The following is a 20,101-nucleotide window of genomic DNA, read 5'->3' as shown; positions in this document are numbered from 1 at the left end:
TCAGTGCATTTTCTCCAAGTTAAAGTGAAGTTCTAAGAACCTTGGCATTCTTATCAAGATTTAGATAGTATTTCATGGCAAGTCAAGAATTTTATAATTTTAGCAGGCATGGAGATTTTTTCCTATGCTAAAATTTGTATGCTAAAATATTTCCAGTAAGCTATTATGTATGAAGTATTCCAAAGTTCTCATACAAGCTTTGCTGCTGTGATGCTACCCTTTGGGTGAGACCTGCAGAACTCAGTTATTACTCACATTCTGTAATCTCTCTTCTTTATAGCATTTGTCCAAAAATGTATTGAGCTTGATTTTTTCTTTCATCAGTTTTGCTAACTTCAGCAGAATTAAATGAATGTAACAGATCTACCAACTTGCTCTAATTCTTAAAGTATAAAGAGACTGGACCCCAAATCAATTCCAAAGATACATGAATTATGATGAGTACTGTATTTTATTTTTTTCTTCTTTGATTATCTTGGCTCTTCTTCTGCTCTATCATCACTGTATATAAGCAGAAATGCACTACAAACTTAAATGTCCTTCAGCAGTAGAGGAGAAATATCAGATGTGATGATAGGACTATTTTGCAGAAAGCTTCCTTATGTCATGTAAAAGACTTTACTTCTTCTGCTGTGTAATGGAAGAAATTACCCATGTAAACCTTGTTCATCTCATACAAATTTAGATCATAACTCTTAGCAATACTGCTGTTCCCATGAATAAGATGGAGAATATTTATCAAACTTTTATAGGGACTTTATGTTTATGAACTTAGCCTTTGCAATATTTAATCACATCTGTTTACAACTCAGTTAAAAAATAGATTTGTAGAATATGTTTCCATTTTGGAAAGGAGAAACTGAGGCAGAGGTTTTGCTCTTTTCTTAAGTTAGCAGGAGATAGCTTTGATGAAATCCATTCTCAGTCCCCATGACCCATCGACCATGATCTGCAGTGTCATTTCAAGAAAAGGTAGTCTTTAAAGCTGTACATTAATGAATTGCTGGTAGAGGTTAGGGGTTCTTTTTTTAATTAGAAAAAAAGTCAGAGCTACAAAGGGGTCTGAAAGGGTAAATCCCAATAGATAAGATTAGCTGCCTATGTGCAAAGCTCAGTGAAGCGTATGTCAGCCCCTGTGGTATGAAAGTAAAGCAGTGAATGTGGTGAAATACTCTCTCATCTGTGTGTACTCCTTGTTGAGATCAAGAAGTACAGAGCTGTATAAACACAGTATTTTATTTTCAAAATATCAGGTGAAGTTTCTTCATTTTTATGGAACTATCTTAAAGTTTATCCAAGCATTCTAAAAGCATACTCTAAAGAACATTTATGGGAAGTTAGAGCACAGCAGTACAGTTGCCATTTCTTACTTTTGCTATTAAACTTGGAGGCTTCTTTTGAAAAAAGAAGGCCATTTTTACTCTTATTCTATACTAAGTCTTAATGGACTAGCATGAGACTACTTAAAAAAAAAAGAAAGTCTGTCAAAACTGAGGCCACTTTAACTCCAGGAAACACCTTGAGGCCTGAAGCATGTAAACGTAATCTCTAAAACCTGAGGAATAATTAAATCCACCAATGCTCAAAGCCCAGTCTCCCCATGCATGAAGTAGTGCAACTGAGCTGGTGTATGCCCTTGTGTGATTTTACTGGGAGAGAGAGTTACTTCAAGGTTTTCTTCGTTGGACGGTTTCTTCTCCTTTGCACTTCTCTGAACTTGCAGAAAATGTGGTGGTCTGTCTCTGAACTTCATTCCGTGTGTAGCATCATTACTAAATTATTTCAATTAACGATTCAGCCATAACACATATTCAGAGTCTGAATGTCACCTCACCCTCTGTGTACGCTGCTGTGGCAGTGGGACCTCAAGGATCTTGTTTGAATTCACAAGGATTTGCTTATTTGCACAGAAATTGAACTTACAGTCTGCAAACTCTCCATCTTGTCTGTAGCTACTGTGCAGTCATTATTTTCTAAATATGTACATTTTTACATTTGCAAGCAGATAACATTATGACAGTTGCCTTTACATTTGTCTTAGGAAAAGCCATTGTGACATTCACTGTGTGAGGAAGTAATATGTATGTAAGCAATTCTTCTACACCAGTACACTAACCATAAAATCATAGAATGGCTTGTGTTGGAAGTGACCTAAAAGATCATTTTGTTCCAACGCCCCTGCCATGTTCAGAAATACTTTTCACTAGACCAGGTTTCTCAGAGCTCCATCCAATTTGTCCCTGAACACTTCCAGGGATGGGGCATCCACAGGTTCTCTGGCCCACCTCTTCCAGTGCCTCACCATCCTCATAGTGAATATCTAAACTAATATCTACACTAAACCTACTTTCTGTCAGTTTAAAGCCATTCCCCCTTGTCCTAACTCTCTCTGTATGCCCTTGTAAATAATCTCTTTCCATCTTTCTTATGAGGTTCCTTCAAGTACTGGAAAACTGCAATTAGATCACCCTAAAGCCTTCCCTATTCCAGGCTGAACAATCCCAATTCTCTCAGCCTTTTCTCATAGCAGAGCTGCTCCATCCCTCTGATCACCTTGATGGCCTCCTCTGGACTCTCCAACAGCTCCATGTCCTTCCTGTGCTGGGACCCCAGAGCTGGAGGCAGCTCTGCAGGTGGGGTCTCACCAGAGCGGGGCAGAGGGGCAGAATCCCCTCCCTCCCCTGCTGCCCATGGGGCTTTGGATGCAGCCCAGGACACACTTGGCTTTCTGGGCTGGGAGTGCCCATGGCTGGCTCATGTCCAGCTCTCACCCCAGCACCCCCAAGTCCTTGTGGGCAGGGCTGCTCTCAATCTGTTCACACCCAGCCTGGGTTGGCACCAGGGGTTGTCCTGACCCAGGTGCAGCACCAGGACTTGGCCTTGTTAAACCTCATGAGATTCCCATGGGCCGCTTCTTGAGCTTGTCCAGTTCCCTCTGGATGGCATCCCATCCCTCAGGAGTGTCAGCTGCATCACTCAGCTTGGTGTCGTCTGCAGATCTGCTGAGGATGCACTCGATCCCTTCATCTGTGTCATTAATGAAGATATAAAATAACACTGATCGCAGTATGGACCCCTGAAAGACATCACTTGTCACTGACAGCCATTAGGACTCTGAATTATTGACCACTGTAGCAGAGTAATTCAACAGTACCATATCAGGAATGCAAATATTTTGCCAGTATTTTAGTGGGAAAGCACCACTGAAACAGTTCAGGAAGGACACTATTATTTGTTTTTATAATACAAAACAATGTTTACTAAGGAATATGCATGGGCTTGCTGGTAGTGAACAGTTCCTTGGTTTTTCTTTTGCCAGTAGACAGGTTGCCACAATAGATGTAGGAAGTTGCATTTGAAGTGCTGTATCAGATAGGCCTGTTCATTTGAAATCTGAATTCCAAAATATTTTAGAGTTCTTAAAAAAATAAGAGACACCATTTAATTGTTTTCCAGGCTTAAGCATGATTAGCTGTGGCAAATCAGATTTATGAGGGGTTCAGGGTAAGATTATATTTCCTAGTTGTTTATTTCTGTTAAATCTGTTACGGTATCTAGTTCTTCCAAGTCAGAAAGGAGCTGAAGGCCACCTGGAATACTACTACGTGTAAAAATCAGATAGTGGAATTAAACAATTTGCTAAATTTCTCCTTTATTGGTTTAATTGCTTGCTGGATTTACGTTCAGTTGGGGTAACAGGAGGCATTTAATTTAGATAAGACTGCTAATATATATTTGAAAACAGATATTTATTGCTGAAAGACAGGGCGTAATAGCTTAAGCACAGAGCTGATTCATTTATCTGTGTAGCTCCCTGACTGGAGCTTGCATGCGCCTGACTAGCTCAGCACAAGCAGACACTGTGGGACTTGGCTGCCCTCACCTCTGCTATTTGTGAATTCCAGCATGAAAAAAAGGTCTTATCTGTTTTCCTGTGCTGTAAGTGGCAAAACTGTTTGGCAAACCCAATTTTAAATTACATTGATTTTTCTAAAGAATACCTCCCTGCTAATCACAACTTAATGATTGCTCTAAGATAATTGCTGTTAACTTGTATAACTCATGACACTTTGTATATTGGCTCCAGATAGAAAGTGCTTTTCAAATTCCATTTGTGCTTTTGATTACAAGTCTTAACCTGTTTTGCTGTCTCTGTGGTTAATATTGTTTCATATAGATTCAGTTCTTGGTCTTGAAATGAAAAATAATTTTAAAATACATATTTTGAATGTGATTCTAAAATGGCAGTTCTGTGTACAAGGGTAACTGAAAAACAAGTAAAAATCATACCTCTTATTCGTATAAATTACTAGAAAACAAACATATTGAAAGATATCTATTGTTCCTAATGCAAACAAAATGATCAATGAAAGAGAATCCTGAACCAAGAATATGTATCCATCAGGGTATTAAGTTCATAATTTATTGTTAAGAGGTTTTACAAGGGTTTATAGATCTGTCAGTAAACCATTAGTATTTTCACTATTTTAGCTTTTAAATTATTCTTTCCTAGTGCAGTGGGCCTCAGATTACATCAATTTCTTAAGACTATATATGGTTCTGTGGTTAGAGGTTTCGCTTTGTTACAGGAGAGATTTGGTTATTATATTGCATTACTGCCTTCCATTGGAAAATTTAAGTCATCAAAACTGATGACTCTGAGTGTTATTACATGTGCAGCTATTTTTTTCTGCCTGAATATAATGCTTGAAATGCTAATTTTTGAGGAGCACTATATATTTCCTCAGAGGTTTATGGTTTCCATGGTATATTTTAGTGTTCTTGTTCTTTCCAAGCTCCCTCTTGCTTCCCAGTAGTGCTGTTGGTTTTGATTTGAGGGATAGCAAGGTGTTCACTTGACCACTTAGGGACGAATACAGTCAAATGCCACAGAAGACTTGCAATCAAGTCTTTGAACCTTACCAAGGTGGTATGTTAATGTTTTGTGGGGGTTTATACCTCTTCAGTGGGTGAAGCTCACTCACTCCCTCAAGTTGTAGACTCATAACCAATACATGGCAACTCCAATTAGCTCTGCTCAGGGCTGAGGAGCCTCTCAGACTGTAACAAGGTCTCCCAGGACCACTTACACCACAAATACTGTACTCATATTTTCTCATTAGTTCCTTTCAGTTGCCACAAATACAATTTTCCAATGTTTTCAGATTTGGATCAGAAATTTAATAGCTCTGTGTTTGTATACACACACATATAAAATACATATATATAAACACACACACCTATATATATATATATACTTATATATATATATACACACAATTATTTTTCATAACTCAGGGATATGTGTTATCTTTTCTTACAGGTAGAAGCTTGCCATTTACTTCATTAACATTAAGCTTTCATTCAGGTCAAAGAATGTAGGGATCAATTGGCTAGGAGAAGAAAATTACGGGGTTTCAAATTACTTGTTTTTTTCTGGTTTGTTGGAGTTTTATTATTATTTTTAAACTCTTATATTTTGGGAAGTCATAAACCTTGACTCTGAGAAAACATTGCACGTATTTGTATGTGGGAAGTTATCAAGAATATTGGCCTAAATTTGGAGATGTCAGTAGACATACCTGTGTTTCAGTCATGCAGTTTTGTTACTTTTGAAGAGACTTGTTGGCAGAGTAGCTTTATACTAGTAAATCTTTGTAGACCTAAGTAATTTTTCATGTCTACAAACCAGGTGGGAAGAGCAGTATAACAAGTATGTGTTAGTGGACAAATTTTTGTAGTTTCTGTAATCCAGATGGAGAGTTTTCTCCTGATAGCAATTGCTGAAAGTTGAGCAACATTATAGTTACATTGTTTTCACCTTGAGATTTTTTTCGTTTTTGAAGTCGAAAGACTTCTTTAGAAATTTTAACAGTAAGAAACAATGTTAGGTTTATTAATCTCTGAATATCATGATATTTGGGATGTTTTCAGTGTGGATATGTTCAGCATCACAGTGCTCAGTTATCTCATGTCTAGTTATCTTACAGACTTCTGTGGTCTTATAACTCTATTTTGAATTAATATATATATTATATATATTTATATAATATATAACTCTATTTTGAACTAATAGTATGTAGGTACATTTTTAGTTATATTCTTGATTTCTTCAATGTTGTTTGATTGGCTGCTTTATGTGAAACCAGTTTGTGCTTTTTGCCCTTTCCTGGCTTCTGATTGCACTGTAAATTTCACAGCATGTGATATTAATTTCTTACTTTTAGAATCGAATGCAATAAAACTGAATTGCCTAACAGTCTATCAGAGAACGGCATTCATAAAATATTGAGTAGATCTAGGGAAAGCTTGGTGTAAGCATTTATTGGATAATATTTTCAGGTTTAATAAATAAGCAGTGTCTTCCTGAAATTTTTCATGTTCTCTGTTTTGATATTTTAATGTGTTACATAGTTTTAAATGATACTCATTTGCAAAGTAAGAAGTGAAAAGATTTTTAACTTTGGCCAGCTCTAATCCAGATATGTATATTAGCAGAGCTCTAACTCCAGTTGTATTTCTTTATTCCTTGGCTCATTTTTGGTAATAAGTTATTTTGAATGTAAAAATCTATCTTCTTTCTGGAAGATTGTTTATATTTTAATGCATTTAATATAGCTGATAAAAGCCTGCTCAGTAACTTTGGGTCAAGGGATTTAAGAAGTTCTCTCAGCCTTGGCACAGACCTGTTGCTACCATGTCCCTGACAGAGAGGGGTTAGTCCCTAAGTTTTATGGGGCTCAGTTTTCTGGTTTGCTCACTTCCGTAATTTGCCACAGCTTTAAATAATAACTTTTCTTCATTTATTTACCAGTATAATGCTGATTATTTTTTTTAGGTTAGGCTTCTTTGTTGTCTAGTTCAGCAATATCATAAATACAAATACTTCCAAAGATAGATATGACAATAATCTGATATCATTTTGATGGATTATTACAACAGAATTAAGATGATCCTAGCTTTCTAGAAAAGGTTAATTTGATTTTGTTCTTTTAACCTTTTTCTTTGCTGTCATGTTTAACAAAGATTAAAAGGTAAAAGCAATAAATACACAACTACCCTTATTTTTCCTTATGTTGTAAAGAAGTCAGTTGTTACTAGCAATTATGTATTGTGTGACCCTCTGTAGAGCGGAGGGAAATGAGGCCGTATAAAGTGTTTCTCCTGTCTCTGCAGATTGATTTACATGAGGATGATCTATAGGAAGGATAATGGAAACTAAAACTGGAATTAGATTGACTTATGCAAGGTATAGAAAGCACACAGAAGCACATAAATTCAGTATTCTAGCTATATATAATTTTTTTCCCTCCAAACTAGGTGTGCCATTACCTCATTCTTTTAGATGTTAGGTGATTTTCATATTTTCAAAAAACAGAAAGAAAAGAGGGAGTCAAAGCACCATTTTTAAACCTTTTTTCTTTTTGGTTTTTTCCTTCAGTGTTTAATGAATATAGCTGAAGACTTTTCTTTTCCTAGTAGAAGAAAGTGAAGAGTATTTCATTTAGACTCCAAGATGTCATTGAGAACAGGACTGGAGTCACTCAAGCCACTTGGATAAACTTTAACCCTTAGAGCTGGCACTACCTGGAGGGATTAAAGGAGGCATTTATAAGGGCCACGCAAGTCAAGTGCTTCTGCATTTGTGCAGATAGTATGAATTTGACCCTGACTGATTGAAAAGGTGTGCAACTGAAGTTGTAGAGAAAATTAGGTAGTCTTTAATGTCATCTTGACTGTCTTGTGGTGGTATTTCTAGACACCGATGGTTGTACTTCAGTTTTATTAGATTAGTTGTCTTTCAGTGAGTAAAAATTAGCAAAAATAATTTGAAAACTTTTAGACTCACTAGATACAATTTTCAAAATATTTTTCTGGGTTCAGAATTTTTATCCAAGGTAAGAAGTGTTTCATAATAGGATTGCTCTGCTAAATTATATATTTGAGAATTAAGAAAAGCTTCTTTTAACCTTAGTGTCCATTGACTCTTCAATTATATCTTATTTGCTGAAATGCCTAATGAAAATACTGCTAATAAAATATATGATGATGATTTTCTGTTTGCTCATATTACCAATAATAGTAATAAAATCTCACTATTAGGAAATATTTTTTTGGAATAAATAACAAAAAAAATTTTCTCATGGCCTAGTTATCTTAATAAGCCAGTTAACAAAGATGAATATGTTCTTCAAAATCATGTCTTACAGGAAGAGAAGAAGTTTTCCGTGTACAGAGAGTGTGTTTAATGTGCTCTTATCTTATTTTAGGAAAATGCGTGGTTCTGAGGTTACCTTGTATTAAAAAGCATAGTCCTGGTGTAGATATTTCTTTCTTTTCTTTTTGTATTCATGAGGTAAGGCAATCTTTACCTAATGACAGTAATTGCAAAAAACTTCTAAATACCAGGCTCTCACAGTTTTCCAGGGTTGAATATTTATAATAGTGTTAAAGGAACTGTGATTAAGGTACTCCATCAGAAGTGTGCTGTTTATTAGTAGTGGAAGGAAGCAGAGAGAGGACAAATAGGTATGAAGGGCTGTTGTTCAGTTATTGTCTTATTGTAGGAATTAGGTGGTTGCTTCTAAAATCTAAAATTGCCAGCATGAACAGTTAAATCAGATTGGGAGATAATCTATTGGAGGTGGTAAGTGGAAGAAAAAGGTCCCTGAAGATTTAGGTGTATCTTTCAAAAGTATGACAAATTCAGCAATACTTATTTTCTTAGAAATTGACAAGTAATTTAATTTTGTGTACTGTTCAAGGGTTGATTTAAGTGTCAGAGTAAGTGATTGGGTAATTGACCTGAAAATTAAAGTCGAATATATTGGATCAGAAGAAATTCTTACAACTTATCCAATAAAATACACTTTAAAAAATGTATCTGTAGAAAATAGCACAATGGTCATGCTAGCTGATCTAATGAACAACTGATCTACATTAATAGATTGAAAATGTATTTTATGATTCTGTGATTTCTGAGTGATGTGTTATAAACAATGCAGTTGGAAATACTGCACTGTAATATGGGTTTGGTCACAAGTGCATAATAAACTCCTATTTAATTTCATATGTTAAGTCATATTAAGTTTTTGGCTTACAAAATTCAAACAGCAAGACTAACATAAAAACCTCTGTGTTTCATTGCATATTCATCACAGTTATCATAAGGCAAATTAATGAGCTGTTTTCTCATCTATACAAGCTTCTCCAGTGATGTGTTGGAACACCATGATCGTGCAACATTTCATGACCTGATGAATGCTGACTCATGCAGTAATCACTGAAGAAATACAAACATGAATTTAAAATTACATTTTCTTATATTTTGTCCTCATTACAGTGCATTTATAGTTCTTCCCTAGAAGAAAGCTGTCAAAGCTTAAAATTTGCAACAGAAACTTTCCAAAGTAATAAAGAAATGGAAATTCACATTTGTGTAATTTTCCAAAGTGCTAGTCTGTATACATTTCAAGAAACTCACATATTAGACTTAGGGGAATATCCATATAAAGGCATTCAATTTAAAATAATATTTTTCTCCAGTGTAAACATGTAGCTGTATTCATTTTCAGTGAAATGTATGGAGCATTTGCAAAATGAAGAAACTGAGATACAGTACATCTTACCTGTGGATTGTACTCTTGATATTTAAAAGTGATTTACTGTCTTATAACAGTAATTTTACTGTGTCTTCCAGATGTGTCGAGGTGATTGCCAGAGAAGGACGGAACCTGAAAGAACTGTATTTAGTATCCTGTAAGATCACAGACTATGGTATGTAATATATCTATATCTTTATTTTTGTGAAAATTGAACCAGAGTTCACAGGAACTGTTACAGAAAGTGTTGGAAATGTAGAGATAAAAATTTTCTAAACCTTCATCCATAAAAATAGGAAAATATATAAAAAGTGTTTGATATGCTTAAAAATATCTGTGGTTAGAAGTAGGAATGTCAGTGTATGTATTTGATGCAAAGTATTCTTATAGAATTGGCAATTACTGGGCAGACTGGGTAGGGTCCCTTTTTAATAGTCCTGGAGACCAGGAAAACATTTGAGAGAAAAATCAAAAAAATATTTGTGTTTCTAGATGCTGTAAAAGCATAACTAAGCAAGCAAGAATGTGGATTGGTCACCTGTTGTAAGCCATAAAATTTGAATGAGTTTGATGATCCTTTAAAAATGCTGTTATGATAAAATAGAGAGGGGCACCTGAGGAATTAAATGTCCTGTGTGATAGGCCTCATAGAAAGACATATTTTGTATTTAGAAGAGGAAAACTTCTAGGACTTGTTTGGAAAGGCTGCTTTGTTTTATCTTGTCTTAGTTTTTTCAGATAAGATACTGACCTTAAATAAGACACTTATTTCTGCCATAAGGCCATGAGGTCAGATTCTCAAATGTCTGTCTCCCACTTACATGCCTAGATTTCAGCAGGATGTACAAACTGTGTATTTGAGATGTTATTTCAGGCTTGCTGATTTTTTTGTTTCTCTGTTTCTCATTCACTTTTTTTTTTTTTTAAGCTTTATCCTCCCTAGCTTTTAATAAAGAATTACTATGTCAAAGTGATGATCATTCCAGTGGTTGCAAACTCATTCTATTTTCGTTTTCACATTTTGCACTTCACTGGAGTTTGTGTTGTGCCTTCCAGGGTGTGTTGTTCTGTTACCTTTTGTCCACAGTATTAGAACATAAGCCCACCATACAGCTGTTGCAGCTGCAGAGCTTGGAGCATGGCAGAGGAGAGGGAACAGGGGCCTTTACTGCCCATTCCACTGGTCCGCACTTGTTTGTACTTCCATGGCCAGAACAGATGTTGCCAGAGTTAAAAACAGATTTTCTCAGCTTGATGCCACTTGTCCAAGATGAGTTTCTGAATTTGTGAAATATCTCATAGAAATTCAGGGAGGGGAATTGTTTGTAGAACACAAGGTGATAATAATGAAGGTGCTTCTTGTCACTGCTGAAGGGCGAGAGGTGCAGGACAGAGTCTGAAGGCAGACTTGTCCATTCTGTCTGTGTACTACAGACAGAATCTACAGGCCCTGCTCTTGTCCCTTCTGGCTTTGACAACTCATGTGGAAAGCGTTGTCATGGGCATAATGGAATCCATGTCTTGAGGATCAGTAATTTCTCAAACTGATTTCACCCTTCATTCAGTGCAGTTACTCTGAGGAAAACATGATTTTTCCCAAAAGTAGGGAAACAACTGAAAAACTGAAGCAAAGAAACCTAAGATAGAGAAAACCTTGCTTATGAAAGATTAAAGAGAGAGAAAAGGAAGTGTCCGTAGCTAGATGAAAAGCATGTTTCAGAGAATGAATGAGCAGAGAATAAACACAGCATTTGGCTGATTTGCTCTGTCCAACCTGAGCTTCTCTTGACTTCTCTATACTAAGGCCCATCTGTCAATAATGCAGTCACTCAGCATCATTGTACTCAGTTACTGGGACTTTGAGAATATTTTCTATTGATAGTGTTGCTACTACATTTTACTATTTGCTTAAAAATTCGACTATTTTTGCTCTTAAAGATCCAGTAAAATAGCTGAGATACTGACTGGTTTTTTATACATTATTGACTAATTGATTAGCATATAATCTTCAGCATATCTCAGCATGCCAACTTGACAAATAAATTTTGCTTTTAATATCTGAGCTGAAAATGCAAAACAAATTGTAACAAAGTAGAATTTGTAAGCATAATTTATGGTTTCTAAGTAAAAATTTTTCCTTTAATTAAAAATGTGATAGCAAGTGAATGTTAATTAGGTTAACAAGAGTGTTGCAGGGTTGAACCAGGCATCACCCTTTTCTCATTTATTTTCTGGCAGTTCAGTTGAAGACTTTCTCTCATTTGTTTTTGTTGCTGGCAAGTTAAAAAGTGAGCCCCTTACAGTGCTGAGAGCTCTGTTTATTGTTGAACCTCCTTTATCAAAGAATCTGTCACTCTTCCCTGGGGGAAAAGAGCAGCCACTGCTCCTCAGAGGCTTTTGAAGCCCTCATGTCCTCAGTACCTTTGTATTTTGTCAGGTAGAGGAAATCAGCTGAGGAGCATGTGCCTGACTTCTCAGGGAATCTTTTAGGTGGTGTCCCGTGGTCTTACAAAGACTTAACAACTTCACACATGTAGTTCAGGCTCCACCAGGGAGTGTCTGAGGCTCTGTGAGGCTGTAACTGGGTGGGAGCACACAGTCCTGTGCAAGTGTGCTTTTTTTTCATAATCCATTATGAAATATGAATAATAATTCAAGGGTGAAACACAGAATTGTCCTTGCTTTAACAGTTAAAATCTTGACACCAGGTTTGTATGGAGGCACGATTATGAAAGCCCTCTTTGAAACTATTCAGCGGCAGGAATTTTGATGTCTGGGATCAAAGATCATGATTGCTTAGTAACTCAGCTGGGAAAAAAAAAGTAATATTGCTAATTTCCAGCAAAATTTTTAATCATGTGATACATTAATTCATCAATAATAACAACTTCAGTAAATAAAGAAAATAATTAAAGCAAAACCTGTTATTATTGTCCTGCTATTAACTCAATAAGGTATGTATGTGTGAGGTAATTTCATGTCCTTTAGAGAAGGATGTGAACTGTGATCTTTGTCATTTTATTAATTTTCTTCTTTTGTTTTTCTTTTTTCTGCGTAGGCTAGGTAGTATACAAAACTACCAGGCATACATGTTTTTTATCTAATTAGTATTTTTAAAGCACACTAAAATACTAAGTTTTATTTGGAAGCTTAAAAGATTAAATAAAACCCCCTACACTCTAATAATGATAGATAGGCTGCATTCCTTTTTCTGACGTTTTTCTGACCAGGAAAATATTCTTTATAGTATACACACAGATTAGGATTCAAACAGGAATTGAAATATGTGTACATACTGAGAGGTGTTAACTGATGAGAAAAAAAAATATTCTCTATTTCATGTTGCATTACAAAATGAGTAATTTTGTATTTTTGCATACAAAAAGTGTGCTTTGTTTATTTCTGAAATAAATTATGTTATTATAACCTTTTTTAGGTTGGTCCAGCATAATTTTCTCAAGATGTATTTTTAATTAATGATGGCTATTAGAGTGTAACATGCTAGGATGCTGACAATTAGTTTGAAAGTTTCTTTACATCCAACACATTGTTAAATGCTAAATAATCACTAGAATGCATCTAGACTGACAGGGCAGACTGAATTAGTATAATCTTTGAGATAAACACCTGTTTGCCCAAGAATACAGACAGAGTGAAGTTAAAGCTAAACATTAGTTCCTCATACCGTTTCGCCCTTTTGTTAAGCAATCATGAATTAAGCATGGATTGTCAGTTTTATCTTTGAATTTCCTGTCTTTTATTGATTTGTTTCACAACCTTAACTTTACTTAAATGTGGTGGGATTTGTATTTAAGCTTTTCCTAAGAACTGGTAAGGAAGCAGGACTTTCTCAGCTGTGGGGAGACTGTGTGTCAAATGAATTAGGTTGATGTGAAGATGTAGAGTGGTGAGCTAGGGCAGCAAGCACACACAGAATTGTGTAACTGTCTCTTTGATTTTATGCTTTAGTTCTGGGTTTTATTGATATCCTTAGTGCTGGGAATTTGTTTTAAGCAAATTATTACTTATCAAGTTTGTAATAGTGCAGAGTGCTATGCGCTCTGAAACACAAAAGTGAGATTTTGTGTTCAAAAATAAAAAGATTTGATGAAACTAGCCTGTAAAACAGGAGTAGATGTTTTAAGGGTCTGATCTTGCAGTAATGTTAAGTGTATATTTTCGCTAAGAATTACTTTACAACCACATTCTTTGCAGTAGTGAAACATAAAAGTCTTTAATGCTTTACTTCCACTTTAGAAAAACAGTCAGACCAGTGTTTCCTCTGTAGGTGCAGAACAGAATTTCAAGGCAAGCTTTGAATTGTAGGCTTCCACTAACAGAACATAGGGGGGCAAAAAACAAAGCCGAACACCACCACCCCAAAAAATAAACCCCTAAAGAAGTCACTTCTGAAAAACGTTTGAAATAAAGTGTTCAAATTCAGCACTTTGTACAGCTGTGCCTTGAGAACAATCACTGAAGAACTTTCTGAAAAAACAAAGTGCCCAAATGGTCATTACTCGGAGTGCAGTTAGCAGAATGCAGGGAATAAATTGATCTCACAGTGTTTCCTGTCAAGTAACCTGCAGAAGATGACAGTTGTCTTCATAGCTGTCTTGTAGAATTTCCATTACCTAGTACTTCCGGATTTTGCGTAACTTAAAAAGTCTCTATTTCTGGCTGTAAAGTAATTGCACAAAGCTTTTCAGAAGAAATGCTTGTCACAAGGACCTGAGATGAACTGTGGTCTTTTGCTGATAACTTTAAGATTCTGAGTATTGAAAAAGAGCTCTCTAGCTATGTAGCCTTTTTCTTTTCTAAAATGGTTACTATTCCTTTCTCATACTGCCTGTTTTCAGCATTTAATGATGCATTTAGTGTCTCTGAGGACACATAGGGGTTTTTTTTAAAGGTTTTTCTTCTTCTGAGGGTGTTTGCTGAAGCAAAAAAATTAGTTTCAAGAAACTATAATGGAATTATATAGTTTTTACATTAAAATGTTACAGATAGGGCATAGCTATTACAAGTAGAAGTCTGGAGGAATAAGATAGCATTTATACTGAATCAAGTCCAATTGTCACAAGAAAAAAACATAACTGTAACTTGTGTTTATTCTTCATAACTGGATTATGGATTCTTTTCTGAGAAGTGAGATACCACTAACAATGTTAAAATAGTTTCCCAAGATACTGTTAAACTCTAATGTTTAAATACTTAGGATACATAGGCTTTCTATTTTAAAATAGAATATTTTAATTATTAACGAATAGGGTAGTCCTACTGAGAGTTGCTTGTGTTTTCCTTCCAATATTTACCATCTGTCATGTAAATCACAAAGACTAAGCATACTGTGGGTATTTTCACGAAAGAGAATGTTTAGTGTCTGCTTCTCACTTGGATTAGCAAATCTCTCTAAGGCTTGATCTCACTAAAACTATTTCTTTCCTAATATTAGCCTTTTAAAATCTGTTTTTAAAACACCATGTCTTTTGCACAGTATAACTCAGAAGGCAAATACATTTTGGGGGGGATAAGTGCAGCATTTATGGATAGACAGAACAGAACAGGTGGTAAATAGATTTCTGAGTTTAAAATATTTCATCCACACCCATTACTGGTTTGCAATCTCTCCCTCAATTTACATCATTTAAATAAATACAACTTTCATTGTCTCTTTCAAAATTGTTTGAAATTGCTGCTGTATTGAGTTCCAAGTTTCTCTTCTCTGAATCGATCTTTCCCCTATTAGGTTTTCCTATCCTATGTGTGGTTCTTTCTCTTTTGCACTCTTTTAATGATGCAATGAGAGCAAGCAGTAATCACACTGAAAATTATGTTTATGCCTGTAGAAAAATGTACAGATAATCTTTTAAGGACCAGGGCTTCTGTTACCTTCTTTAGTGGTGTTGTGTATGTCACGTATATATGTATGTTTGTGTTTGTATAAAATGGTGGTAATATAGTATATGGTAGTATCTAACTACTTTATATATACGCATATATATTGCTTTCTTATAAAATTTTTCTCTTCCTTTTCACAAAAATATTTTCTCTCTAGTTTTTGTTCTGTTAGTTATTCAGAAACCTGAAATCACTGAAGTAAATCAGCAGGATTGTTGGTGTTTAGTGCCAAATTTCAAGGTTCTTTGCTTGGTTTTAGTATATGTTTTCTGTGCATAGGCTGCAACTTAAACTCCAGTAGACTGTAAGAATTAAAATACCTGAAGAGCAAGTAGGTGGGAAGCAATCTGTGCCCTGTTGTATGTATTAATGATAAGGGGGTTTTGTTTGCTTTTGTATTAAAATGTTCACTCTTTCTGAATTCCAAAGCAAATATTTCCATAGAAACCCTGGTAATTATGAGGATCTGTGAAAGCTTATTCTAGCAATAGAGGTGAGTTTCAGAGTTTTACATAGTTTAACAAACCAACAATGCACATTATAACTTACTGTCTCTTCCTCCATTATGATGGCATTACTGTTTATGTTGGAGTGTGCAGGGTGAAGTTGGAGTCATTTCGTGTATTTCAAAACTTCTGAAAATTTCCCTTCAGCTAGGAGGAAAAATTACAGTGTAGAGGTTTTGTTAGGACATTTTAAAACTTGTTTGGTTTTATATTTATTATTGTTGTTTTAATTTGGAGTAGTTGCTCTTATAGCATCTTGCAGGTATTGACACCTAATTTTGTTTCTATAAGGGATCCCATTGACATTGAAACCAAGAGACTTATTAATATGAGGAAAGAGCTCTATATTGATGTATTTTGGGATTGGAACCCTATCAGAAGAAATCTTTTTTATTTCTGTTATGAATGTTTAGGAATGTTCAGGAGTGAGTAGAAAACTTTAGTCACCTGTCTGTGGAAATTATTAATAAGAAAAAGTCAAATTAAAACTTTATCAAAAGTAATCCCTGAAGCAGAAAAGAGCCCTTGAACAATCTTGTCAGCACGATATATAATTCATAACTATCAAAAACCCAAATTTTCTTTTTGTGTAAGTTTTATCAGTATTCCCAATGCCACAAAAATGGCACGCAGTTTTCTTTAGAAGTTGATTTGAGATACAACCGTGCATCTTCAAGACCCATACAGTGAGACAAATTACTGCAATAGTGTATTTCTCAAATAACGGACAGTCAAATCCTTTGTCCTATGGTACATAATAAAGGATTTTCTGTTTGAGCAATGAGATGAGACAAACTTTCAAACTATTTTTTGTCATACTGGAAGGTGGGTTGTCTCCCTTAAGCTGTACCCTTAAAAATAATGCAGTATAATAGCCAGCTGGAGGAAGCTGGATGTAGATGCACTTTTAAATCATCAAGATTAACAGAGCAGAAGCCTATGATTTGTACACAGTTTGTTCCCAGTTGCTTGTTCTAAATGTGGAAAAACAGAGATGTGTTGTACTTCAGGTTTGATTTGTCTTGTAGAGAGATCCACAGGTCCTGTTATTCTAATTTAAGTTTTTCTGTGGGAAACACAGTGCTTTATGTTGTTATTTCAATTATTTGGTGAGAAATTTGGCAGCAATTTATCAGTCATAATAGAAAATTTAATTTTGTGCTGTTTTATCACTTGAGAGAAGTGCTTAAGTTAATCTTCAGGAAAAATGCATCTTAGTTCTGAGTTCCAAGACACATATTTCTGATACAACAAAAATTGAAGTGGCCACAACCTCTGCATGTGCTGCCAGAAATATATTTTCAGGTTCTTGTTTAATCATTTGCTTTATTTACTGTGTTAGGAGACTGTAATATAAAACCAAACTTCCATTTAACTCAGGATCTGACTTCTGTTCTCTTGTGTTAGTTGTATTTTCCTTTTTTGTGTGACCAAAAGAAGTAACTTACAGCTTTATTCCTCCAGTGCCACACCACCCTGTGTGCTGGGTGCCTCTCCAGTGAGCTACCACACAGCAAAAGCAGTGTATCTAAACATTTGTCTTTGGAGCTCAAGACTGATTTAAAGTGCAAATAAATGATTACCTGTAAATTGTGCAATTATGATGATATCATGAACATTGTTGCTTTTTATAAAATTTTGATTTTGCCCATCCTAAGACTACCAACAAAATGTACTGTCATTTTATATTTTCATTTCAAACACTGTCTGTTAATGTCACACTGCAAGGAAGAATACCAATTCTAATGGAACATTTGATTTGCAGTCAGAGGTAGATTTACTTAACAAAAACAATTGTGAAACTTTATTTAGTATGAATTTATTTCTGGCTTGGATAGAATAACTTAATTTAAATATTTAACACATGTAATGTTTTCTGATAAGCACCAATTGCAACTCACATTAACACTTCTGCTATAGTCCAGTTTTATATTTAGTTCATTGGACTTCTGAATTTGTTTAAAATTTGACCCTAAACCACATTATTTGTTGAGTAGCAATTAACGTTATACTTTAAAAATTCCATACATTTACTGCATTTAAAATTATCCCTATAAATCTAGTATTAGTCTCACAGGGGATTATTTAACATTCCTTCTCCTATTTCTAAATTTTAAAGCAGTATTTGTATTTTCTTAAGTGAGAGAAACAGAACTCAAAAACAAGAAGAAAAAAAGAATGTACCAAGTCTTTTTCTATTTAATGGGTTATGATACAGAAGTCTTGTTGATATATGTAATCATACAAGTAAAGATTTGCACCATATTTTACAGTGACTGATAGTTTGCAGTTGCAATTTATTTCTCAACTTCTAGGAGCTAGTTTTATGATCCCCCTTTTTACTGCACTATAAAACATATTTTACAAATTACATTTTAAAGTTAGCGCATTTTTTACAGTGTTGCCTAAATAAAAGTGAATGTTTTCTTCAGATGACGTCCAAAAGGGAGAACAAGTTCACAGTTCTTAAACATGAAAACTGTTGTTTAAAGTTCTTAGCAAGTAATAAAGTTGTTTCATCATAATTGCTCAAACTAAGTCAAATCTTTAAAAACGTTCATTTTTTGGTGGAAGAATTTCCTTTCAATATTCTATTTTATATGTTCCCTTGCTTTGTTGAATTCCTCTAATACTTAGATTACTCAAGGAAAGTCTAATTTTGACCATAATCTGTCTACCTGCCATAAAAAATTTAAATGAAGTGCTTTGTAGAGTAGTGTAGTTATTTTGAATGCTTAAGTTTTAAAAAAAATATTCTTTAATGATTTCTGTAATGATTTCTGCTCACTAGAATAGAAAGGAAACTAAATTGCTAATACTACAGCACATGATAAATACTGGTTTAGAGCTTTATTTTTTTAATTTAAAAAATGAAATGTTTAGTGAAAACAGTTCAATGGTTAAGTGTTTTTAATAATTGGAAGGAGAACATGAAAAAAAACTATAACTTTACTACCTATCTGCATTTTGACATATTACTGAGGTCTCACTATGAATGTGCATGAATAGATCTGTTATATGTAAGTATTGGATCTGTGGCCAAATACTAAAAAATCAAGTAGTAGGGACTGGATTATTTTTAATTCATATTGGTTTGAAACACAACTCAAGAACAAAATATGTAATAATTAATACCACGGGTTTTTTACCAAAAAAAAAGAGAGGATACCTCCAAAAAATATTTTAATTTAGTTAGTGAAATTTAATGAGTGGTACTTCCCCTCTACATTCCTTTAATTGTGATTCTGGGTTAGTTTTGTTATGACAAAAGCATTTCATTTTTACATCTGTAATGAATTATAGGAAGAAGTTCATGCTGTCTTTGTAAACTGTAAACTCTTCAGAGTGTAGTAGAGTGTGGAAACTGTTCTGTCACCAATGGAGGGAATGTGATTCACTTTATAAGTAATCAAGTAATCATTGTGCTTTCAAAAATTAATAAATTGACATAAAAATTTTGTTTTGGTCAACTTCAAATATTTGAAGAGTTTTCTATTAAAAAAAATTAGTCTCAAAGTAGCTTTTAAATTATGTATTTTAGTTTCTCATAAGTCAAGTGGGATCATTTTAGCTTTTGAAATGCCAAGTATCTTTCCAGAACACTCAGACAGCAAGATTGCTTTATTTGCAGTTCTCTTTGGCTTGGTGCCATCATCCCTTAATTTCTGCTATACATACTGAAACATATTTCTTCTAATTACAAGATGCCTAATACAGAAGAGTAGGAAAGTATGTCCAAAAATGTAATGCAGGATTGTTAGTACAGAGAGAAAGGAATAAATGTGATTAAAGACGATTCTTGAGTAGTGTAAGAAGGCAAATTTAATATATCTGAAATTCTAAAAAATGTGCAGTTTGGGATATTCCATTCATTTTTACATATTTTGTAATAGGTAAGTGAAATATATTCCATCATGTCAAACTGTTTAGATACTTCTACAAAAAGTACAAATATGGGAATGTTTAAATGTTATTATCTAGGCATAATGATCCAGTGTACAGATTTATAAAACTTTACAGTAACCTGATGACATTGTTAGTTGGGGATTTTTTTTGTGGAGGGTGGGGGGGGGGGGGCACTCCAGGCCAATG

General features: G+C 34.6%; 1 protein-coding gene across 1 annotated transcript in view; it reads left to right on the top strand.

The window, feature by feature from the left end:
* The window catches only part of FBXL17 (F-box and leucine rich repeat protein 17), a 278,001-nt gene that overhangs the window by 172,416 nt on the left and 85,484 nt on the right, over positions 1-20,101 (top strand). The window contains exon 7 of the mRNA XM_082300852.1: positions 9,701-9,777. Coding sequence (XP_082156978.1) covers positions 9,701-9,777 — 77 coding nt within the window. The remainder of the gene's footprint in view (positions 1-9,700; positions 9,778-20,101) is intronic.

Source organism: Coloeus monedula (genome assembly GCF_965178545.1).
Source record: "Coloeus monedula genome assembly, chromosome: Z".
NCBI classification, from domain to species: domain Eukaryota; kingdom Metazoa; phylum Chordata; class Aves; order Passeriformes; family Corvidae; genus Coloeus; species Coloeus monedula.
This window is presented reverse-complemented; position numbering and strand designations above follow the sequence as displayed.